The sequence below is a fragment of the Muntiacus reevesi genome, chromosome 13 (assembly GCF_963930625.1).
Source record: "Muntiacus reevesi chromosome 13, mMunRee1.1, whole genome shotgun sequence".
In the NCBI taxonomy this organism is placed as follows: Eukaryota; Metazoa; Chordata; class Mammalia; order Artiodactyla; family Cervidae; genus Muntiacus; species Muntiacus reevesi.
The window spans coordinates 7,449,757-7,474,343 of NC_089261.1; the positions used below are offsets into that span (position 1 = coordinate 7,449,757).

Below are 24,587 nucleotides of genomic sequence, written 5' to 3' on the forward strand. Positions count from 1 at the left end.
GTTGACCCCATCCTAAATCGCTGTGGCCAGTACGGTAGCCCCCAGGGGGCCTCTGGGCTCTGGAAATGTGATCAGTGTCAATAAGGAGCTGAATTTTAAATTTTATTTAATTTTAACTTAAATCCTGACCCGTGGCTAGAGCGTCATGTTGGAGCCGCAGCTCTTCAGGCCCTGACGGCCCGTCCCCCCACCCTGAAGGGGGCCGTGGGAGCTGCCCTCCCGGCAGGTCTCTCAAGCTCTCTTGGCATTTCAAGGGCTGCCTGAGGGCAGCTGGGCCGGAGCCATCTGGTCTCCGGAAGAGCTTCAAGGGCCCTGGTCCCTAATGGTGTTTTTGTTGTTGTTGTTCCAAGAGCCAGGCCTCTCTTCACTGACCCTCCATGCCTCGGGAACACCAGGCCTGTGTGTTCAGTAGCTGGGAGGAGGGGCAAGGGCTGGGAACCCTCCTCCTGGGTTTAGATACACTAATCAGGTTGGTGTTTCAGGGATAAGAAAAAAAAAATGTAGAACCAAAGTGTAAGTGAATAGGAAGAGAGATAGGACCCCTAGAACAGAGTAACAGCCTACTCCCAGTGTTTTAATAATTGCTGAGGTTTTTGAGTATTTGCTATTACCCTGTTTGAACCTCCGAACAGCCCATTTTACAGAAAAGGAAAACTGAGGCTCAGAAAAACAGCAGTCTACCTAGTCAGAGAGTCATCCAACTCCAGAGCTGGGTCCTTAACCACTACCAACCCTCTTCCCTCCGCCCCCGCCTCCTGGGATGGGACTAAGTGGAGAGAAGTGAGTCTATGAAGTAATAGCTGCTCCCAAGCCTCAGTTTTCCCATCTGTAAAATGGGAGGAGGTGAGAATTGGACTAACAATCTGCCTCCCCCCTGCCCCCCCAAATGATACAGCAGTGAGTTGTAAAACAGGCTTCCCCTGTTTCCATGTCAGCCAGGCTTCACCCCAGACCCCCATGGAGTTCATGGCCCTATTCCTTTAATGTAGTTAAGAGCTGGGCGTCAGAGTCTCAGAGACCTGGATGGTGACCCTGTTTCCCCGAGTCAGTTGCTCTTGCTCTGGCTGTCATTTTCTCACTTTACAAAGTTGGGAGCATCATCTTCCCAACTCTGGGAGCATGATTTGTTTGGGAGCATCAATCCCCCCTCGTTGGGGGATTAAATGGCACAAGGTACCGCGTAGGATCACAGGATCGCAGAGTTGGGCACAAGAGAGCAAAGCATTGTTCAACTCCAGGGGGCGCCGCATCGTAGCCTGGGCACGCAGTGCCCTGTGGAGTTGGGCAGTGCACAACCTGTTCGACCGTACCCAGCAGCCCCACGTGGTGATTAGAGGTAGGATAGTGGTGTCAGTGGTTGCATCTTGTGACATCTACTTTTCCTGAAGTCCAAGGCCCCTGGGCCGGAAGAAGGGAGGGCCTGATAGGCAGAGACCCACTGCTGCTCAGATTCTCAGCCCACACCTTGCTGCCTGAGAAGTGGGCCAGTTCATTCCCTAGCTGAATTGGTGAATTTAGACACCTTCAACATCTTGGCCTAAGGGGGCCTGTCCCTGCTCTACTGCTCATTTGCCAGGGTACTTCCCCGCTGCCCCAGATCACTGTGGGGTGAAGCCCAGCACCCTTCCTCCGCCCCTCTGGGGGGCCCAGCCCCTCCCCGTAGCACACACGCCTAATGCAGCATCTCCTCTGCTTCCACAGGGCTCAGCTGGTGGACCCTCCTGGCGAGCAGCCACGAGCAGCAGAGCCCAGGGATGAGTGTGTCCAGGGAAGGTGAGTGCTCCCCCAAGGGCCCCCAGAGTCCCGGCTTCCCCTGAGAAAACCCTCGGCCACCCCCACAGCCCAGCCTCCATGATCGGGCAGCTGATCAGACTCCACCAGGTCACTGTCTGTCAGAAACCCAGTGCCTGACCAGGCAGAGTGGAGAGGGCAGGCCTCATTGCTTAGGGAACTTTTTACTGCTGGGCGGGCCGGGACTTACCCGGCATCACTGAGCCAGTTCACGGCACGGCCAGAATCTAAACACCCACCCACTGCACCCCACCAGCATTCTTGGCGTGCTTTCTCACCCCCTCACACAAAAGCTCCCCACATCTCATAATAGCTCCCCGAGAAAAGGTTCTTATCAGCCTGCCTTTGCTGGAGGAGAAAGCCGAAGCTCAGAGGGCTGAGGTCCCTCATCCGGCTGTCCAGCTCCAAGTGGCAGGGGCTGGATTTGAACCCGGGGCTGCAGGACTCCAAGTCTGAGGCTCTTAGCCACCAACTTCACTGCCCTCGATGGAGTTTGGCTGCGTGGTGGGGGGTGGAGGGCAGGCCTGGGTCCCTGGGCTGGGCCTCCTGGCCCCTCCTGGAGTGGATGGGGTCTGTGGTTCTGGGTGGTTAGGAAGCTACCTCCTGCTCTTAGGTTCCCAGCGACTTTCTTTCTGCCAAGTCGCCCTGCCTTTGCTTCTCAAGCTGCCCGGCTGGTCTTTGCTGTCTCCTGCTCATGTCTAACCTGCCTGCTTTGAGCTGTTTTCTCCCGGTGGCAGAGACGAGCCCAGAGACGAGCCCCTTGCTGGGTCCTCTCTGAGGACCGTGAACAGCTCGGCCTCAGCGCCTGATCTGACCCTGACCCGTCTCAGGCAAGTGGCCTCCCCTTTCTGAGCTGCTTGCCGAGCAGGAGGCTTGCTCAGCCCAGAGGTGGCAGAGGGGATCCCTCTAGGTGATGCATGGAATAAACTTTAGCTGAGGATGTGCTCAGTAAGTGTAAAAAATACACAACTCAGGGCTTTGTTTTAAAGCACTATAGCCGGATGAATGCTCAGCATTAAGCAAAGCTTGGGAGTTGATAACAATTTAAAAATTCTGTCTGTCCCTTCATACAGGCTTCCTCCCTGGTATTTAGTATCCAGATCACTTCCAACTCCACCCGTAAGCTCAAGAGGACACACATGCACACATATGCATGCATGCACACACACAAACACACACTCACAGTGGCAGGCACACTGTGTCTGTCTTTTCTGGAAACCACTTTCCTAAATCGCCCCCTCTTCTGTTCCCCAAAGCTTCAGTCTGTCCCTCCCCACCAAGTGTCGGGAAGAAAAAGTGGTTGCACTAATTCTAGCTAAAATGTGATTGACACTGAAGTAATCATCTCTGGCAGATTTCTAGTCTCAGGGCTACAGGGAGAATTTCACTGAGCACTTAATGAAGCTGAGGGCACCTCGGAGGGATTTCTGAGTGACTTTGTGTCCTATCCAGCCTGCATCTGCCCAGAAAGTAGCCCTGGCATTAGATTTCCCTACCCCAACTCTGAATCCAGTGTACCCATGAACTGCCAGCAATTTCCGGCAGGCTCATGTTTCTTGGAAGAGGGTCCCCAGCTATTTTCCAGTGCTCAGTGAAGCCAGTGACCCCCAGATGAGACTCATCTTCACTTTGTCAGTTGCTTCTAGAACCTCACGGCAGCCTTTGAGGTCAGCGGACCCACCCCTCTCTGCAGCTGAGGAAACTGTGGCTTAGATGGGGGAAGTGACTCTCCCAAAGCCACATGGCCAGGAAATGCCAGGGCCTCTCAGCAGTTTCGACCCCAGGCCTGAAATGGTGTGTTTTTTTTTCAGTTTTGATGTTTGTTTTCCACCTGCTCCGGCCTGAGGGGCCCCAGGTAATCCAAGCCCTTGTGGGAGGATTGGTCCAGCTGCACACCGGGCCTTCAGTGGTTTTGGCTGAGCACCCGCCCCAAACCCCACCCCACCTCCCGTCATAGCAGATTCTCTCCTGCCTGTGACTTTGCCCTAGCTGCTCCTTTCTCTCTCTTCTCCACCCAGCTATTCAAAACACCACCTGTCCACTGCTCTTAACTCGGCAGGAAGGCTGCCTCCTATAGGCAGCCCTCCCACACCTACACCCATCACCCCCTACCTGATGTGAGTCCGTAGTCCAAGTAGACTTGAAGAGCTGGGTCTGTGTCTCTTGGCTCCGTAGCCCGACTCCTGCACACAGTAGGAACTCATGAAATGTTGGAATGAATGAATAACCAGTGATCATGGCTAATACGCTTTCAAATGCTCCCTGTGTGCTGGGCACATTCTTAAGTTCTTAGAGGCTGTTTAGTGTTCAGCCCTTCGAGGTGGACGCTCTTAGACCCATTTTACAGATGAGGCTCAGAGAGGTGGAGTCTGTTGCCCAAGCTCACACAGCCACAGGGGAAGTGGCAGAGCTGGGATCTGAACCCAGGTCTGTCTGATTCCTCGAATGCCCAGAGGCCTCCAGCTTCACTTGGATTCTAGAAAGAGGTGAGGGAGGAAACAGAGGCTCTGAAACCCAGTGGGGGCGATGCAGAGAAGAGCTGGGCTGGCTGGAGAAAGGCTGTCTCTCCAGCATCTGAGTCTGCACCTTTTTTGCTGAGGTTGCATAATCAAAGGACCTTGAGAGTGAACGGGGGAGGAGGGTAGATGTGACATTTGAGTGGCTGGAGAAGGGGGAGGGACTGGGCTGGGTGGACCCCTTCTTCTCAAGACCAGTGCCTAACCTAAAGAGTCGGCACTGGGTCTGATCAACTTTCATAGTGACATTTACAAGGGGTAAGGAGCTAGGTTCAGGTCCCATATCATTCCCTACCCCTGTTCCCACATCAGCCCCACAGTCTACACGTCCCTGAGTCTCCCCGGAATGCGGACAGGGCCCTCCTGACTGACCTCCCAGTCTCCGTTCTCACCCCTGCAGGTCCTCTCCGCAGGGGTTGCCCTGAGAGTAAGTCCAGCTCCTTCCCCATCTCCTCCCTCCTTCCCCTCCGGCCCCAGCAGCCTCCTCTCATAGGTTCTTGAGCACCCTAAATCCTCCCCCATCCTGGAGTTTTGCTCTCTCTGTTCCCTCTGCCTGGAGCCTCCCCACCCCCACATCTTCACATAGCCAGCTGCTCATCTGGGTCTCAGCTTGAATGTCACTTCCTCCAAGAAGTCCTCCTTGACCTCCTCCTCCTGCCCCTTCTTGATCCCTCTCATGGTGTCCAGCTCACTTCCTTGCAAGCCGGTATCATAGTCTGGCTGGAGCTTGTGAATCATCTCCATCCACAGCTAGGACATAGGCCCCTTGAGGCCAGAGGCCCTGCCTTCTCGTCCACTGTCCTGTCTCCGGCCTCTAGCCTGGCACCTTTCATTGTTTCCTAAGCATTGACTGAGGGAAGGCTGAGTGAATGGACAGCGATTCTGGAAGAAGCCCAGGCCCCAGGATATTTTGCAGCTTCTGAAAAGCATCTCCTGCACAGGCAGACGCGGTCGCTCAGAGCAGACACAGACCCGGCTCCTAACCCCTGCCCTGGGTCTCGATCATGGGCTGCAGCTTGGCCGCTTCGCAGCCGGGTGTCTGTGAATAACCCCTCCGTACCTTGGCTTCCTCCTGTCTCTACTGATACCGCTTCCTATCACTCACTCTACTCCGGCCCTGCTCATTCCACCCAGGCACGTTCCATGAATACTTACTGGGCACCCACTAGGAGCCAGGCACTGCTCTAGGGGCTGAGAAGACAGCTGTGAGTAAAAACAGGCAAACCCGGAATCTTCCTTATCAAATGACTGTGCTCCTGAAATGTGATATTCTAGTGCTTTTATTATTTTCACATTTTGAAGAATTTCATGTAAATGTCTTTCAAGAAAGTCCATTTTTAAAAGAATGATTCCTCTTTCCATTTGTTCTTGCCCGGAGAATCCCATGGACAGAGGAACCTGCCAGGCTATAGTAGGTGGGGTTGCAAAGAGTCCGGTAGGACCCAGCGACTGTCACTCACTTGCCACTTATCAGATGGGGAAACTGAGGCCCTTGAATGGTTACCGGGACTGGGCAGGGTCCCCCAGCTAGGAAGTGGGGAGGAGGGATTTGAACCCAGGACTCGGGTTGGGGTAATAATAGAGACTCCCCTGAGGGTTGTTGGATCTCGGGAGTTAAGAGGGAGGGCCTGCCGGCGCAGTGCCGGGCTCATCAGACTGCCCCGCTGTGGGTGTCGGCATCCTCGCGGGCTGTTGCCGGGGTCTGGATGGCGAAGCGCCGGCACCCCAGCCCCCCGTGTCCCTCTGTCTCCGCAGATGTGAGCTCCGCGCGGCTCCCGCCCGCCTGCCCCTGAAGCGCGCCCCCCGCCCCGGGCCCAGCATGCGCCTGTCCGTGCGGAGGGCGCTGCTGGCAGCCGGCCTGGCCCTGGCCCTGGTGCTGGCCGTCCACCTGGGGCAGCGGGTGCTGGAGTGCCGGGCCGTGCTGGGGGGCCCGCGGGGCCCCCGGCGGACCATGCGGCCGGAGCAGGAGGACCTGGTGATGGTGGGCGCGGACCACGTGGAGTACCGCTACGGCAAGGCCATGCCGCTCATCTTCGTCGGGGGCGTGCCCCGGAGCGGCACCACGCTGATGCGGGCCATGCTGGACGCGCACCCCGAGGTGCGCTGCGGCGAGGAGACCCGCATCATCCCGCGCGTGCTGGCCATGCGCCAGGCCTGGTCCAAGTCGGGCCGGGAGAAGCTGCGGCTGGACGAGGCGGGCGTGACGGACGAGGTGCTGGACGCCGCCATGCAGGCCTTCATCCTGGAGGTGATCGCCAAGCACGGGGAGCCGGCCCGCGTCCTCTGCAACAAGGACCCCTTCACGCTCAAGTCTTCCGTCTACCTGTCGCGCCTCTTCCCCAACTCCAAGTTCCTGCTCATGGTGCGCGATGGCCGGGCCTCCGTGCACTCCATGATCACCCGCAAGGTCACCATCGCTGGCTTCGACCTCAGCAGCTACCGCGACTGCCTCACCAAGTGGAACAAGGCCATCGAGGTGATGTACGCGCAGTGCATGGAGGTGGGCAAGGAGAAGTGCCTGCCCGTGTACTACGAGCAGCTGGTGCTGCACCCCCGGCGCTCCCTCAAGCTCATCCTCGACTTCCTGGGCATCGCCTGGAGTGACGCTGTCCTCCACCATGAGGACCTCATCGGCAAGCCGGGCGGCGTCTCTCTGTCCAAGTGAGTGGAGCCCCTGACTTCTGCTGTGTGGCCTGGGGCTGGTCGCTATGCCTCTCTGAGCCTTCTCTGTTGTAACAGAGATCTGAGACGACCAGTGGTTAAGAGCAGAGCTTTGAACTCCATCTCCCTCCCGGTAGCTCTGTTGCGTTGAGCAAGTTGCTGGTCCTCTCTGAAACCTCAGTTTTATTATCCCCCCTCCAAAAGGGGGCAGTCCCTCCTCCCCATGTCCATGGGCTTTGTGTAGTCAGCTATTGTCGGTAAAGGTTGAGAGGACAGATTCTGGGCCCGGGCCGTCTGGGTTCAAGCCTTTTTAGCTGTGTGGCCTTGAGCAGGGGATTCAACCTCTGTGCTTCCATTTCCTCGTCGGTAGTGGGGGCAGACAGAATCCGTCCACCTATGTTCAGTGTGAACATCAGATGGGGTGGTACCTCTTAGGTGCTGTTATCCCCATCATCTTCCTTTTAGTGTTGATCTCGCTTTTGTGGCATCCCCACTGGCCTCGCCTTTGCTCTCTTATTGAGCACCTGCTGTGTGGCCAACACTGAGTTAAGCCCCCAGCCATCACTATCGCCCTCATCTTCACAGCAAACTCAGACATAGGAACTGCTCTTAACTGCATTTCGTAGATCAAGCAGCGGAATCTCAGGAAAGTTACTGGCCCAGCAAGAGGTGATGCCAGGGTTCAGAGTCACGCCGGTTGGACTCCAGGGCGTTCTCTCAAGCTCTCTGTGACTGGGACCCTCTTCCGTCTCCTGAGACCCTGGGACAGAGCAGGGCCAGAGTGTGCCATTCCCATGCCTCTATCCTGCTCAGGTGCAAGCATCCATAAAAGCCCAGTGGAAGAGCGGTTCTTCCTGGGACGACGCCTCCTGTTTCTCTGACTTCCGGGCCCTCCCAGGCCCTGTCCCCAGGAGCTCCGGAGCCCTGAGCAGAGCTCAGCAGCTCTCTCCCTGGCAGCGAAGTGCCCACAGACTGGATACCCTGGCCAGCTGGTGCTGGAGCTGGGATTTTGTACATCATCCTGACACAACATCAGATGACCGAAGGAACACATCCTAATGGCAGGAAGTTGGGAACATACCTAAAACAGGAAAGGAAAGCCACCCATAATCCACCCCCCCACCCCTCCACCCCAGGTTTGGATCTGTGGCCTGCTTGGTCAGGCAATAAAACCAGAGGCCTGCTCGGCAGGTTCCTTTGAAAACTTTTTTCACCTTGTATCTGGGACGCTTGGCCATGAGCCCCCAGCACTCTGCAGTAACATCACTTTGGATGGCTGTATAATATTCCACCACAAAGTCACCATACTCTGTTTAACATCTCCCATTCTGGGACACTTTGCTTACTGACTCGTGTTAAGCATGGCTCCCATCCCTGTTCTGGGATACATCTATGTGATTGTCCCATAAAGTCCTGGAGGCACGAGGGTTGTGGCAGAGGCCAGACACATGTTTAATCAGGTTGGGTTTCTTTGCCATAAACATCTCTGCAGCAAGTATTCTGCTGTAAAAGATGAAATAACTGGTTGATTGACAGTTTTGGTTTCATTATACTAGGAAATGATAACATATCAGTTTCTGCAGATCCTCTTGAGCAGTCGTCCCTCCCACCTGTCAAAACCAAAAGGGTACTGAGCCATGGCTCATAGGAAAGCGGCAGCTGCTGATTCATAGCAGCCTTTGAGAGCGTTAACGATGGGTCTTTAGCTAGTTTAGATACAGTGGTTTGCTTCCTCCTGCCATCTTTACCAGATTTATCATAGTATTGGACACTGGGGGACACGTTCACAGTAGCGCCGTTCACAGTAGCCAAGACGTGCAGGCAACTTAAGTGTCCGTCAATAGATGGATGGATGAAAAAGATGTGGTACATGTATACAGTGGAATACTACTCAGCCATAAAAAAGAATGAAATGATGCCATTTGCAGCAACCCAGTTAGACGTAGATATGATCATAGTAAGTGAAGTAAGTCAGACAGAGAAAGACAAACATCGTAGGATATCACGTGTATGTGGAATCTAAACTATGACACAGATGAACCTGGGAAACAGAAACAGACTCACAGTCGTAGAAAATAAGCATGATTACCAAAAGGGAAACGGGAAGGATAACTTAAGAGTTTGGGATTAGCAGAAACAAACTACTATATATAAAATAAGCAACAGGCCTTATACCTGTAGTATATATCTACTGTATAGCACAGGGAACTATATTCAATATCCTGTAGTAAACCATAGTAAAAGAATATGAAAAAGAATATTACATAACATATACATATAAGTGAATCACTTTGCTGTATGCCAGAAACTAACACAACATTGTAAATCAACTATACTTCAATTAGAAAAAAAAAAAGAGGCAAAAGAAGAATCAGGCTCCTTTTATCCCCAAAAAAGGGATGGTTACTTGATTCCTGATATGTCTTGAACACAGTGAAAATTCTAACGGAATCTGGCTTAGATTAGCTCACCCAAGGAAGGACCTGCAGAAACTAATACGTTGTCATTTTCTCTTGTCATGTAACTATCAGCCTGTGATTTTATCTTTTATGGTAAAACAGCCTTGTGGGTGATCGTCATGGGGCGAGACTGCTTGCGGCAGAGATGTTTATATGGTGTTTGAGATCTTTGACAGCCTGGCTAGAGTTGAGACTTCAATCCGGGTCTGCAGCCTCCAGCTCCACACCCCCGCCCCCAGCCAGCCCACAGTGCTTCCCTCCCTCCCCATCCCAGTTCCTTTTGCTCCATCTTTTTGTAGTGTTCTTCGTTCCCAAGTTATCTCTTGGTTGGGGTGGAAGCATCTAGAAATAGGTCCTGATCCTTCCCCACCCTACATCTTGTGAAGCCCCTCAGCTATAATCAGTAAGACCATCATGATTGGATGAAGTGATAACCCTGTTATCTCGGAGACCGAGAAAGCACTGTAAGACGATGGCATTTTCATCCTAACAGCAAACTGAAAACAACCTACAGGTTCATCTTTGGGGGAATGGAAAAAGAAGGAGGTATTGAGTGAGTGGAAAAAAAGAAAAGCCTGCAAAGCAGTACTATATATAGCATACAACTTCTGTTTTTAAATCTGCAAGCAAAACCATAGATTTTCTATGTATATACGTGGGAGAGAGAGAGTGCATGCTAACACTGAGACCTTAAAATGTCCCCGACACTCTCATTATTCACCTCCTTATTCTCAGAACAGCCCAGCAAGGTCGGTACTGTTAATGACTCCCTTTTGACAAGTGAGGACACCGAGCCCAGAGGGGTTCAGTCACTCTGCCAGGGTCACACAGCTGGCACCCGCCCCAGGCCGTTTGGCCCTCTGGCCACTCTACGTTTAAGATCGAATGAAGAGGTGCCCTCCAGAATGCTATGGTCCGGTCCCTGCAGGCGGCGGATGCACCTGGAGTGGTGAGCACAGGGACGCTTCGCCTTACTGTTAGTGTTTTATAATTACTCCTCAAGAACAAAATCTTAGTCCATCTTAGTCACGTAAATAAAAAATCATCTTTAAAAAGTGATGAGGTCAAGGAAGCAGCATCTGAGTGCTGAAATGCTGTACACTGCCTAGCACTTCTCTGCCAGCTTTCCACTCTGTACCCGTAAACCCACTGTACAGAGCAGGTATGCTGAGGCCAGATGACTCGCCCACCTTCTTACAGTTGAGGGGAGCCGAGTGGGTCCCAAGTACCAGGTCCGCCCCCCCCCCCCCCCCCGCCACCTTCCCTGCTGCCCCAGTGCCACCCGGGTCTGCCCACACCCCATCCAGCCCGCCCTCTCTCCCCAGGATTGAACGATCCACAGACCAGGTCATCAAGCCCGTGAACCTGGAAGCTCTCTCCAAGTGGACTGGCCACATCCCTGGGGATGTGCTGAGGGACATGGCCCAGATCGCCCCCATGCTGGCCCGGCTCGGCTATGACCCCTATGCAAACCCGCCCAACTACGGCAACCCCGACCCCATTGTCATCAACAACACACACCGGGTGAGTGCACTGCTCACGGGGAGACGCGGCCGGGGCGGGGGCTCCTGCTGCCCGGGAGGACACTCAGTCCCTTGATTCCTGGGCAGCTGGCTTGTGTCTGTCTTCAAATGGCTGCTTGCATTCGCATTTTCGCTTGGGCCACCAGGAAGCTCAAAGCCAGTGGGTATTCTGCCTCTCACTCCGTGGCATCTCCTGGCGGGTCCGTCTGTGCTGATTTCATCCTGTTTCTCCGCTCGGCCTTGTCCTTTCCCCTCTCCTTCCCTGGCTGGCAGTTCATCTCTTTGTAAAGCCCTTCAAGTCTTTGCTGAGGCGGGGTGTGAGTAAACCAAGGATGGGTCCCTTTATTGCACCCGTAGTTTTCGTTTCTGTTTATTCATTCATTTCCGGTTGTGCTGTGTGGCATGCAGGACCTTAGTTTCCCAACTGGGGAAGAGAGAGAATTTCCTCTCACTGCGAGTTGGCAGCTCTGCCCTTGTCCTTGAAGTGTAAGCCCATCTATTGATTTCCTTACTTCTTCATCCCCTGACATCGGCTGATTCTGTAAACTTGTGGAAACACTCAGAGATCCGAGGTAGACACCCAGACTGCATGGAGAGAGTGGGCGTTGGCAACCTGGATACGGCTGATTATCACTATGTTATTATTTTTGGTTTGATATTTATTATTCATTTTAACGTTTACTATTTAACCATAGTTATTATGCTTTACACTGTACTTAGGTATTTTAGATACTTTCCTGTATATATGTATATTTCATAATACAGAAGTCATTAAGGGATTAAAAAGAAGCTGGTGGTGACCTTGAAATCCAGCCCCCAAGTGCTTCTCCGGAGGGAGAGGTGGCGGGATGGGACGAGGGCCTCAGAGAAAGCTGGCCCCTCCTTTTTTGCATTCTTAGCCAGGGGCGCAGCAGCAGCTTCTCTGGAGTCTCTTTAGAAGGCAGAGCCCCCTGGCAGGTCCCAGACTGTGGGCCAGAAGCTCCCAGAGTCAAACCTGACCTTGGGTGTTGTATAAAAAGATGTTGATGAGCAGTGATGGTTAAGATCAGCTCTTTGGAGCTCTGCTGTTTGTGTGTTTAAAATAGAGAAGGTTCTCTAGATCTCTTCCAAAGAGGTTGACTCCCCAAAGAAGAACTCTTGTTTTCTATGAACTTAGTTAATGACACAAGTGTTACGAAAACCACAATTCACTGATTGACTTCACCTCATTTGTAATGTCAATTTTTGTGACAGATACATTTGTGCTTCTAAGAAGAAATATTTTGACCCTTCACATATGCAAGTAGAGAGTTGAATGGGTCAGTTTCAAATTTTTTTTTTTTAAGTTTCTGACTTACATATCTAATGGTGCAGATTTTGATGTAAGAACAGAATTAGGTTAAAAAAATTAAAAAAGCCAAAATCTTGCTCTAGTCTTGTGACCTTGTGTACTTTTAAAATATAATCAAGATGGCTAAAAACAAAAACACAAAGAGGTGTATTCCCCGAACATGTTGACCGTGTTCGTAGCTGAGTCATGTCCGACTCTTGGCGACCCCATGGCCTGTAGCCCACCAGGCTCCTCTGTCCGTAGAATTCTCCAGGCAAGAATACTGGAGTGGGTTGCCATGCCCTTCTCCAGGGCATCTTCCCAACCCAGGGATTGAACCCGGGTCTCCTGCATTGCAGGCAGATTCTTTACCATCTGAGCCACCAGGGAAGCCCATTACTCCTTGGGGTTTCATAAGTCTTGACCAGTGCCAGACACCTCATTTAGTCCTTAGAGTGGTTTTTCTGTGGCTGTGAAGATAAATCCGGTCGTTGAAAGCCGTGTGTGTGTGTGTGTGTGTGTGTGTGTGTGTGTGTGTGTGTGTGTGTGTGTATGTGTGCGCGTGTGTGGATACTGAAGGCACAGAATGTTCCTGTCCTGGGATCTGGCAGTACACTCAGTTCTGAAAGGACCCCAGTGCTAATGAGACCATCTATATCTGTGCCGTCCATTACAGCCGCTAGGCTTGTGTGGCCATTGAAATGTGACAAGTCCATATGGAAAGGGTGCTATGTAAGTGTGAAACTCACACTGGATTTGAGGTCCTCATCAGTTCAGTTCAGTTGCTCAATCATGTCCACCTCTTTGCAACCCCATGGACTGCAGCACGCCAGGCCTCCCTGTCCATCACCAAGTCCCAAAGCTTGCTCAAACTCATGTCCATCAAGTTGGTGATGCCGTCCAACCATCTCATCCTCTGTCGCCCCCCTTCTCCTCCTGCCTTCAATCTTTCCCAGCATCAGGGTCTTTTCCAGTGAGTTGGTTCTTTGCATCAGATGGCCAAAGTATTGGAGTTTCAGCTTTAGCATCAGTCCTTCCAGTGAACACCCAGGACTGATCTCCTTTAGGATGGACTGGTTGGCTCTCCTTGCAGTGCAAGGGATTCTCAAGAGTCTTCTCCAACACTACAGTTCAAAACCACCAATTCTTCGGCGCTCAGCTTTCCTTATAGTCCAACTCTCACAGCTGTACATGACCACTGGAAAAACCATAGCCTTGACTAGACGGACTCATACCCCCCTCCACAAAGCATGTAGAATTTCTCACTAATCATTTTTATATTGACTATGTAGGGGAGGAAAACTTTTCCCTTTTTCTCTTCTAGGCTCTTTGGCTGGCCTGATAATGAAATTGACATAAGACAGATTAATAGGAGAGAAAACAAATTTAATATCATACATACAAGGGCTCATAAAAATAGGAGATTCACAGGAAGGGGCCATAGCAGGCGTCCTTCATTCCTTTTAGGCAAAGAAACAATACATTTGTGGAGAACTGACAAGGCAGAGACACTTGGGCTTGGGGGAGTAAGTTAGCGAAGAAGAAACAAGGTTTGTTCACACAGCCTTCTGGGCCCCAGATTCTCCTTGTCTGGTGATAAAGATGTCTCTGTACCTCCTGGGGATAGGAGGGCATCTTTCACTTGCGAGATTTATTTCCTGCTCCCAGGGGCTCAGAGGAGGGTCAGAGTGTCCTTCTGCCACTGTTGTTGCCGTTTAGTCCCTCAGTCGTGTCCGGCTCTTTGCAACCCCGTGGACCACAGCACGCCAGGCTTCCCTCTCCTTCACTGTCTCCTAGAGCTTGCTCAGACTCATGTCTGTTGAATCAGTGATGCCATCGAACCATCTCATCCTCCTGCCTTCAGTCTTTCCCAGCGTCGGGTTATTTTCCAATGAGCCAGCTCTTCGCACCAGGCAGCCAAAGTATTGGAGCTTCAGCATCAGTCCTTCCAATGAATATTCAGGGTTGATTTCCTTTAGGGTTGACTGGTTTCATCTCCTCGCAGTACTAGGGACTCTGAAGAGTCTTCTCCAGCATGACTGTTTCTTAAATAATTTTAATTCAAAACAGTGAATATGCCAGAGTGGTGCATTTGGGGGAGACCTAACCTGAACCTCATCAATTACATGCTGAAGTATTAATTTTTGGATGTATCCGGTTAAGTTAAAAAAAAAACAAAAACACCACTAGAGGGAATTCCCTGGCAGCCCAGAGGTTAGGAATTTGCGCTGTCCCTGCTGAGGGTGTGACTTCGATTCCTGGTCAGGGGACTGCGATCCCACAAACCCTGGCCCCTGCCACCACCACCCCCCCAAAAAAAACCCACTGGAAATAATTTCACTTTTTTTTTTTTTTCATTTAACTACTGTGGCTACTGAAATATTTAAAATTACAGGGTTGTGCACATTCTGTTCTATTTTACAGCGCTGGTCTCTCCAGTGCCTTGTATTTCCAGAGAGCAGTGGGAAGGCCTGGAACTTTCTGGTTCCCACCGCAGGGCCTCTGCCCTGCTGTGTACTCCGTCTGAAAGCTTCTCCTTCAGAGCTTAGCCTGGCAGGGCTTCCTTGGAACGCCGGGCTCAGCTCAGAGGCCCTCTGTCCCGAGAGGCCCTGTTGGACCACTCCCTCAGGAGAAGCCCCCCGGGCACTCGCAGTCACCCCTCCTGCCTTCCACGTGGCGCTTCCCATGGTTTGATCTGTTCTTTCCTTGTGTTCTGTTGTTACTTGTGGATTCTCTGGCCTTCCCTAGTCTAGAATGGAAGCTGCAGGAGAATGGGGATTTTAATTTGTCTTGTTAATGGTGTAAAACCCCTGCACAGCCCCACCGCCAACCCCAGAGCTTAGACTAATGTCCGGAGGATTGTTAATAAATGCTTAGGAGAAGCCTATTAATAAATGTTTGTTGGAGGGGTGCATAGATGAGCAGGTGAATAAGTGGATGGGTGCGTTTGGTGGATAGATGGTTGGATGGGTGGTAGGTGGATGGGGGTGGAGGGTAGGTGGATGGATAGGTATATGCATGAGAGGGTGGATGGGTGGCTGGGGGGGTGGGTGGATGGATGAATCGATGGATGGAAAGGCTGAAAGGATGGAAAAATGGTTAGTTGGGAGGGTGGGTGGGTAGGTGGGTGGGTGTGGAAGTGATGGGCTAAATTTTATTTTTTGATCATTTCTAACAACAGTGATTTTTTTTTCTCTTTTCTAGGTCTTGAAAGGGGACTATAAAACACCAGCCAATCTGAAAGGCTATTTTCAGGTCAGAAACCCCAGGGGGAATTCTGCAGCCCCACCTGCTTGCTCTGTGTCCTCAGACACATCACTGCTCTCGTACAGCCGATGGTTTTCCCCTCAAGTAGCTGGGTGGAGGTGGGGAGCCGCTCAGGGGCGCTTGAGTGTCTGACCCACCCCGGGCCACATCTCAGCAGCCCTTCTACCTGAGCCCTGCCCTTCCCCTTGCCCCCCTGGCTTGAATGCAGCTAAAGGGATTTGGTGGGGACTTTCTGTCAAACTTAATGCCTCCAGTCTTAAATTCAGCTTAATTTTAAGTGGCCTTTTCCAAACACAGCCACAACCCAGAGCAAAAATTTCATCAGTCTGCCCAAAAACGAGAGTCCCATGATGCGGGTGTGTGTGCAGATGTGGACGTGATACAGTCCTGGGTCCCCACACGCGTCCCCCATACCTGGCCTTCCCTACATCTGTCCGGGGAGTCTGTCCCTGGACCTTGTCAGAAAAAACCACTCCTGGGACTGACGTTAAGCCATTCTCCTTTTGGTGCTCAGGTGTTCCTTTAAAAAGAAAAAAATTTTTTTTTAATTAATTGATTCTTGGTTGTGCCAACACATGTGAGATCTCAGTTCCTAGACCAGGGATCTAACCTGAGCCTTCTGCCATGAGAGTGCGGAGTGTTAACCGTGGGAATGCCAGGGACGTCCCAAAAGTGCTTCTTTCTTTAATGAATTGTCCTGATGCTAAAATCAGTAGTTTTAGTTGGTGCGTGTGTATGTGTGTGTTGGCCAATAAAAGGTGAAACACCCTGTACCAATTTCCACTTCAGTTATCAAACTCACACATTCTCACTGCCCGGGTCCCGCACATGTTGACCCTCTGGCGTTGAGTCCGATGCTCCCTGCATGGGAACCAGAAAGCCATCTCATGCCACTGTGAAAAGAAATGTTGCCAGAATTAGTCAGTACTAATTTGTTATTTGTTTTAACCCAAAGAAGATGTAACAAGAACAACACACAGAAGTGGGCTGAGGGGGATTAACCACAATCTGAACTCTTTCCGTTTTTACATATAGTGTTGTGTTTTTTTTTTGGCCCACCAGGATATTTGTTTTTGTATTCCTTGCGATTGCATGGGATGAGCTGCTTTGTTTTGCTGTCTTAGTGTTTTTCCATCCTGGGGTTTTCACTGTGGCCATTTTGGGTGACTCCATATTTTCCTCTGGAAGGCATTCTCTGCCGCCAATTACTTAACTGTTGCCCTAAGATGGTTTGTAATTTTTGTAATATTTTGAGTGGTGTCATGCACCTGTCCGCCTGGTTTTGCCTCTGTCCTGTGGGGTGAGTGGTGCAGGGCTCTATGGACTCATTCCCTTAGAATACATTTTTAGGGAGTGGAATGGGTGGACCGTTTTTAGAGTCTTTATTGAATTTTGTTACAATGTTGCTTCTCTTTTATGGTTAGGGTTTTTTTTGGCTGCAAGGCATTTGATGTTAGCTCCTCAACCAGTGATGAAACCTGCACCATTGGAAGGCGAAGTCTTAACCACTGGACTGCCAGGGTTGAGGACCCTGGGAGGGTCCTTTTAAGACTATTGAACCACAAGGCTGAAATTGTCTTACAAAAGGGCTGGACCAGTTTACTTGCACTGTGTGGGACTATTTTTGCTCTATTAGGAACAAAAATGAAGGGATGGCATATGCTTTGTCATCATGAGCAGTCCCGCCCTCAGGAGAGCTACTCCGCGAGTTATTTCAAATTCCTACCTCCTGCCCTCTTCTCCTCCACGGTCCCTGCACCCATACACACATGACCTCATGCAGCATACTGTAACACTTGGAAACAATCTTAGGCAACAGTGTGGTGTGTGCATTATACTGAACACTAGAATACTATGTAGCCATCCAGAATGTCCTTGTGCAACAGAAAAAATGGGAAAATAGGAAGCCAGCAAACCAAAGCAGCTCACACATCAGAATTGTAGCTCCTGCAAAAAAATGAGTCCACAGTTCCTGAAGTTCACACACCCTCTCCTTCCCAGGGCTTCACTGTTCCCTCTGCCGGAAATGCTCTGCTACCCACGCCCGTGCATGGCTGGCCTCGTTTCATCATCTAGATCTTTGCTCACAGGGTGATTTCCAACACCAACAACCTGACTGTCCAGATGCCAGCTAGCTGTTGCACAATGCAGTTCAATTCTGACACTGATTTCCAGACATAGCCTCTAACCCCCCAGGTTAAGGGCCCTCGCCCCACAGGAGTGCCCCCTCTTCAGATGCCCAGACGACCCACCTTTCTGTCACTTGTCCACCAGCCCTGAAGCTCTCTGAGCCTCATCCTTTAGGGATGTTTCTGAGGTTTTATTAAGCAGTAGGCACGTGGGCTCCCCAGGTGGCGCAGGGGTAAGAAATCTACCTGCCAGTGCAGGAGACATGGGAGATGTGGGTTTCATCCCTAGGTCGGGAAGATTCCCCTGGCGGAGGAAATGGCAACCCACTCCAGTATTCTTGCCTGAAAAATTCCATGGACAAAGGAGCTTGGAGGGCTACAGTCTATGAGGTTGCAAAGAGTCAGACACAACTGAACATGCATGCATTAAGTAGGCATGGTTGATTAAATCGTTGACTGTTTGTTATTCATTGCTCTCCAGAGGTTTGGGTAGGGGTGGCGGGCACTGAAATTTCCAGCCCCTTAATCATGGGTGACCAAGCCCCCATCCTGAAGCTCGGGGGCCCCAGCCACCCAGGCGTCTCATTTGCAGACAAAAGATGCTTTTTATCACTAGGGAGATTGCAAGATTCTCGGGCTTGCTGTCTGGACCAGGGTAAAGATCAGATGTAAGTTTGTTATTATGTACACACCTGCTAAGTCGCTTTAGTGGTGTCCTACTCCGTGCCCGCCAGGCTCCTCTGTCCATGGGATTCTCCAGGCAAGGATACTGCAGTGCGTTGCGGTGCCCTCCTCCAGGGGATCTTCCCCACCCAGGGATGGAACCCGTGTCTCTCATGCCTGCTTGCATGTTCTTTATCACTAGCACTGCCTGGGAAGCCCAGATCTTTCATTACACTACGCCTTAAACGTCATCCCTCTGCAGGGGCCTCTGTGAATCACTTTGAAGGTGCCTCAGCACCCGTCACTCATATCAGCCCGCTGTGTTGCCTGGACTTAATTCCTTACAGACTAGAATGTGAGGCGCAGGGGAATAGAAGGGGGTCTGTCATGTCGTGTTCTGTGATGCTGGGGAAGACTGAAGGCAGGAGGAGAAGGGGACGACAGGAAACGAGATGGTTGGATGGCATCACCAGCTAAATGGACATGAGTTTGAGCCACCTTCTGGAGATGGTGAAGGACAGGGGAGCCTGGCGTGCTGCGGCCCATGGGGTCCCAAAGAGTTGGACATGACTGAGCGGCCGAACAACCGGTCCTGTTGACAGCAGCTCAGTGAGGGGGTGTGTCGCGAGCCCCTGGCACCCCTGCCTGGCCGTGACCTTCCTGTGTGTTGTCTTCTTCCAGGTGAACCCGAACAGCACCTCCTCCCACCTAGGAAGCTCGTGATTTCCAGGTAGGCCTCTGGACTTCCCTGGGGCCTCCCACCACTTCTGAGACCAGGAGCCACTTCTCTGAAAAGCTTGCTCCTTCCTGAGCCTCCCTGGGTGGGGGAGAGGCTACCAAGGTGGACTGACCCAGCCCTCTAGGTTTCCATGGTGATGGCTTGGGGAGCTATTTATAGAATCAAGGCTTGGTCTCCTCGCTCTGGATCTGGGTGGGGGTAGGCATCAATGGTGAACCAAAAAGAAACAGGTTGCTCTGTCGTTGGGCAAGGGGGTACAGAGTACCAGTGTGATGGGGGGACTCTAGACTGATTTGGACAGGCCTGGCTTCTATAAACAGCATCAGGTTGGCCCAAAGCAATTAAGGTTCTAATAACAGGCACCGGGGGCTCTGGTCTAACATTAGCCCCCATTGCACTGGCCCAAGTGGTCCTGGCCATTACTCCTCTTACTCTTAGCATCCCTGGGAGGTAGGTCCCGGATTTTACGGAGGAGAAAAACCAAAGCCCAGAGAAGGGCTTTGACTTGCTCAAGGTCACACAGCCACCAAAAGTCATCTCCCCCAGAGTTTGTGTTTTGTTTTTTTTTTTTCAGAGTTTGTTTTTAACAGATGATTTTAAGTGCATTTTTATCCATCCGTGTTTTGCCCAGAGGGGCGGGAAAACAGGTTCTGATCTTAGGAAGATATTTATCTAAATATCTAAATATCTCAGAACTCACTCCAGGTTGGACTCCTGCCGGCCTCTGTTTTCCCTATCTGGAGAATGGGGATTGGCCCCTGTTCCTCTTCCAAGGGTGGTTGTGAGTTGACGTGAGCTGGCCCCGGTGGGAATGCTAGGCCCTGGCGCTAAGGCTCCAGCCACTGAACTCGCTTCCTTACATGGCTCAGCTTCTCTGATCAGGCTCAAGGAGACCTAGGGTCTCAGGGAGGCCAGGACCAAGTTGCCTGGGTATTTATTCTGCTACTGCTTTTAAACTGTAACAGAGCTTCTAGCCTCAAGCCTATTTTTAGTCCTTGCCTTCTTTTTAAATAATCAGCATATTTTTTTGTTTTTCTTGAAGTCCCCTTTGCACCAGCCCCCAAGGCTGGAGAGACACTTAAGTCCCCATCGTTACCAGGGTTCCCATTTTGAGCTGTGCTAAATCCAGGACTTGCGCTTCATTCCTAAGAAGCCTCAAGTTAAAAGCAGCCTTTTCCGTGTTTCTCCCTAACTCGATTCCCCTCACTCTCTTTCTGCGGGTTCCTTAGTAGAATCCTGAACCTTTGATAAAAGGCAGATCCGTTCCCCCGCTTTACTGTTCAGAAGAGGTACCAGAGACAGGGTGCTTTAGCTAATTCCCGGGAGGGAGTTGCCCTTAAATACAGGCCTCCCTGGCCTCCAGAAATTCACTGGCACTTTTCATTGCTGCCATTTGCTCTTCATTAAGTCAGGAAAGTGTACCTTCGAGGTCGAGAGGCAGCAGGCTGAGCTGTGCGTAAGAACCCAGGATACATTTTTAAATGTAGATTCTCTCCGGCCATCTGGGATGCTATTGGAAAATCCCACAGGCTTATGTGAGTACACGCAGACCATCCGTCCAGCCGTCACACGTGTAAATATACAAGAGCTATTTTGGAATCGTGACTCTGGGGCCTAATGCCCGTTTTTTTGTTTTTCCTCTTTCAGATCTCGGCACATGGCTTTGTTTGCCAGAAGAGGAGAAACTGCATTCGAGTGGAAATCGGACCTCTAATCCAAGCATATTGCTTGCTATTAACCGCCAAAACAGGACTGCTCACGAGGAACGTCTTTGCATATATGTTTGCAAAAGCTGAGTCATTGGAAACTTAACCTTGAGATACTCTGTCTTAGGACAGTGCGGGGTAGAGAACCAAGAGTGTGAAAGTGGTCCTGCTTTTGAAACTTAGGTTATTTTATATTTTTCCCCTCGAGAACTTTTTTTGTTTTTTAAGAAATGGATTTGCCGTCCTCCTCAATTTGCAGGACGGCTGTGGTGGCTTGTGTCTGGGTCGGGGCCTACCGCCTGTGCCTCTCCTGTTGACCCTTACTTTTGAAGTCAAAGAATCTATTTAAGAATTTTAATATATGAGGCTTTCTTTTATCCTTCCTTGGTTCTACTCAGTTTCACAGAGGAAAAAAGATTATATATATATATATTATTTGAATAAACTGAACAAGGACTCATCTGTCTGTGCCCTATTTACAGCGAGCTTCCCTCGTGGCTCTGGTGGTCAGGAATCCGCCTGCCAATGCAGGGGACCCGCCTTCCCTCCCTGGGTCGGGAAGGTCCCATGGAGAAGGGAATGGAGACCCACTCGAGTATTCTTGCCTGGGAAATCCCATGGACAGAGGAGCCTGGCGGGCTACCTCCATGGGGTCGCAAAGAGTCGGACATGACTGAGCGACTTTAACACTTACTTTACAGAGTGAACAGATTTTTTTTCCCCTCTGAGTTTTGTCAGGTGCATTGATGAAGAGCAAAAGCTCGAGAATAGGTCCACGCAAGGGCACAGCTGGACTCCCGTGTCAGGGGATCCCACGGCCACCCTCGGGTTCCGCAGTTGGCTAGAAGGACTCAGGGAATTCAGCAAACCTGGTCGGCTCACAGTTACCGGTTTATTACAGTAAAAGGATGTGGATTAAAGTCAGTAAGGGAGGGACTTCCCTGGTGGTCCAGTGGTTAGGAATCTGCCTTGGGATGCAGGGAAGGCAGGTTGGATCCCTCAGAACTCAAGATCCCACATATCTCAGAGCAGCTACTGAGCCTGCGTGCTCTAGAGCCTGGCACTGCAATGAAAGATCCTGCACTCTGCAATGAAGGCCTGACACGGCCAAATAAATACTCAAAACTAAAATCAGCAAAGGGGGAAAAGGCGCAGAGGTCGGAGTCCAGGAGAGCCTACACACAAGCTCTCAGATGCCGTCTCCTAGTGGAGTCGTAGCGAACGCGCTCACTCCTCCCTCCAAGGATATGTGGTGGCATGTGTGAAGTGTTGCCGGCCAGGAAGGCTCACCCGAACCTCGGTGGCCAGCTGTTTTTTACTGAGCGTCAGTCACGAGGGTACGGGGCAACTGACCTTTAGTTACTCTTGTCTCCAGCCCTTCCAGAGGCCAAATGATAACAGCATGACCCAAGACCCTCCCCCATAGATCACAGGATTAACATAGACTCTCCGGGCTGCTGTGGGCTGGGGTCTTAGGTATCCAAAGACACTCCTTTTAGTAAAGGACATGCCAGGAGGCGAGCTCCCAGGAGTTGGTCCCGTCCTTTGTCATCTGCAGCGTTGGAACTCTCTCCAAACCTGCTGAGTTGGTCCTTGGCTCGGCAATCCCCCCCAGATGCTTAGGGATCAGCCAGGCTTAGAATACTTTCTTATCTTTAAGGGTTACATATTTTACCCACACCCCCTTGCCTTCATTCCCATGATGGTAGTGAGGCTTCGGGAAGGCAGTGACTCACGGTGGCGTGGGGGATGGCTTTTTGGAGTCAGGCCAGAGTACCAGCTATGTGGCTTGTGCCCCTGTTTCTTCATCTGTAAAAGGGGGAAGTTAGAACTTCCTGGGTTGATTGGGAGGGGCTGGTGGGTGAGGTGGGTGTGTTGCCTGGTGAGTGATGAGCTCGCAGAGGGAAGCTTCTGGTCTTCCTGGTCTTGAAACGGCAGTGGAATGGGCTGCTGCCGGAATCGTAGACGCAGGAAGCTCATGACCCTCGAGGGGCGTGATCTCAGCTCCTTTTTGCTCATCTCAGGCTGGTCTGGATCTTCCGTTCTGGCAAGCTCAGGCCATGATACGTGTTGTGACAAAAACCAAAAATAAGACTAAGCCATGTGCCGCTGTGGAGTGTCAGCATCCCGGAAGGCATCCAGGCTCGTTCATGGTTCCACCCATCCATCCCTGTGTGACTAACCGGCCCCCGGCTTCGGGACTTAAAACCATGCCTTGTGCAACCTCTCAGTTCTGGGGGTCAACTAGAGTGACCCCGGTGGTCCTCATAGCCCAATGGTGGCTGGGGCTTGTCACCCTTGTCAGATGGTCCACTGTAGGCTCCTGCATTAGAGAGCCTGGTGCCTGGGCTCAGGTGTTTGGATCATCTGCAGGCGTCACTATCAGATACCCTCTCCACGTGCCAGCCTGGGCTTCCTTGGGGCATGGTGGTCTCAGAATAGCCGGACTTCTTACATGACAGCTGCCTCCACCCCCTACCTCCGCCAGCAGGTGCCACGCACTTGAGGGACATAACTGGAACTGGAGCAGTGCCATGTCCCCTCACCTCACCTGTATCACCTTTTGAGGATGCTTGCTATACAGGAACGCCCCAGGCCTGCAGAACCTCCTCTCAGCTATCTAAGGACAGTGTTCACAGATTCTTGAAAGATAAGTAGGGGAGAAACCATCTGTAAGAGACACTTAAAAGGAAACCATATTTGCTAGTCTCAGCTCATCTGGGTCTTCGGTTCTGCCAAGCTCAGGACATGACATATATTTTTGTGACAGAACTCAAATTAAGACTCAGCCATGTGCCACTGTAGAATGTCAGTGTCCCAGAAAAAGGACTTGTGCTAGACTTTAAATATATCATCTTTGAAATGCCGCTTACAGATTGTTTCTATGGTACCAACCTATTTAAAGTTATAACTCGGGATTTTTTTCCCCACCAAATCTTTTGAAGGCAATACAGAAACAGTGCTGTGTGGTGTGAGGGGCCTAAGCGGGTGAGCAGGAGTGTGGACCCCGGGGAAGTATTACAGAAACTACCATGGAAGGTTGAGGAATTGAAGAGATGACATATGCAGACCTTTTTTTCTTTGTGACCCTGAGCAGACGGGAGTCACTCTATACGTTATTTGCTCAAGTAAGTGGACAGAATTGATGTGGGATGGGGCAGGCATGGTGTAGCGGAGAAAGCACTCGTGCGGCACCGCCCTTAAACGCCCTGCGTGACCCTGGTACCTCCCCTGCGGCGTGGCCGCCTCTTCTGTGAAAAGGGAAGAAATGGACCAATGAGTGTCCGAGAGCCCTGCCAGGCTTCTGCTGGGGAACCTTGTTGCCTGGCAACCCCTCCTGGGAAGGCTACGTGTCTGAGCACCTCATTGGGAATCTAGACATGGGCCTGGAGGCCCCTGGGTCCCAAATGAAGGGTTTTATCTGGGGAATTCTGGGAGACCAGGCTGGGTCTGAGAATCGTGAAACTGAACCTCTGGCCACCTCCCTCCTGGCTTTTCCGAAGGCTGTGCACTTGAGTCCAAAAATCTGGAAAAACCACTCGTCCTTGAGGCTCGAGACCTTCCATGCAGAGATACGAGACAGAGTCTTCTAAATCAAAGTAGATCTGACTGAGCCAGGAGCTTTTTACATGCATTAATTTGCTCCCTCCCGCTTTTTATTTTGGCCCTGGGACCGCCTTTCAGAGTAGTACTGGCTTTATCCCTATTTTAGAGATGGGAGGGACTTCCCTGGTAGTCCAGTGATTAAGACTTTGTGCTTACACTGCAGTGGGTGCGGGTTCGATCCCTGGTCAAGGAACTAAGATCCTACTTGCTATCCAGCC

At 51.3% G+C, this 24,587-nt stretch overlaps 1 protein-coding gene across 2 annotated transcripts in view; it reads left to right on the forward strand.

Moving 5' to 3' along the window:
* TPST2 (tyrosylprotein sulfotransferase 2) overlaps positions 1–21,223 on the forward strand; it is a 52,740-nt gene extending 31,517 nt beyond the window's left edge. For both annotated transcript variants that reach the window (XM_065904747.1, XM_065904745.1), the window contains exons 2-7: positions 1,702–1,773; positions 6,063–6,968; positions 10,753–10,951; positions 15,464–15,514; positions 19,000–19,048; positions 20,705–21,223. In XM_065904747.1, coding sequence (XP_065760819.1) covers positions 6,127–6,968; positions 10,753–10,951; positions 15,464–15,514; positions 19,000–19,041 — 1,134 coding nt within the window. In that variant the 5' untranslated portion in view covers positions 1,702–1,773; positions 6,063–6,126 and the 3' untranslated portion in view covers positions 19,042–19,048; positions 20,705–21,223. The remainder of the gene's footprint in view (positions 1–1,701; positions 1,774–6,062; positions 6,969–10,752; positions 10,952–15,463; positions 15,515–18,999; positions 19,049–20,704) is intronic.
* Positions 21,224–24,587: the final 3,364 nt, after the last annotated feature.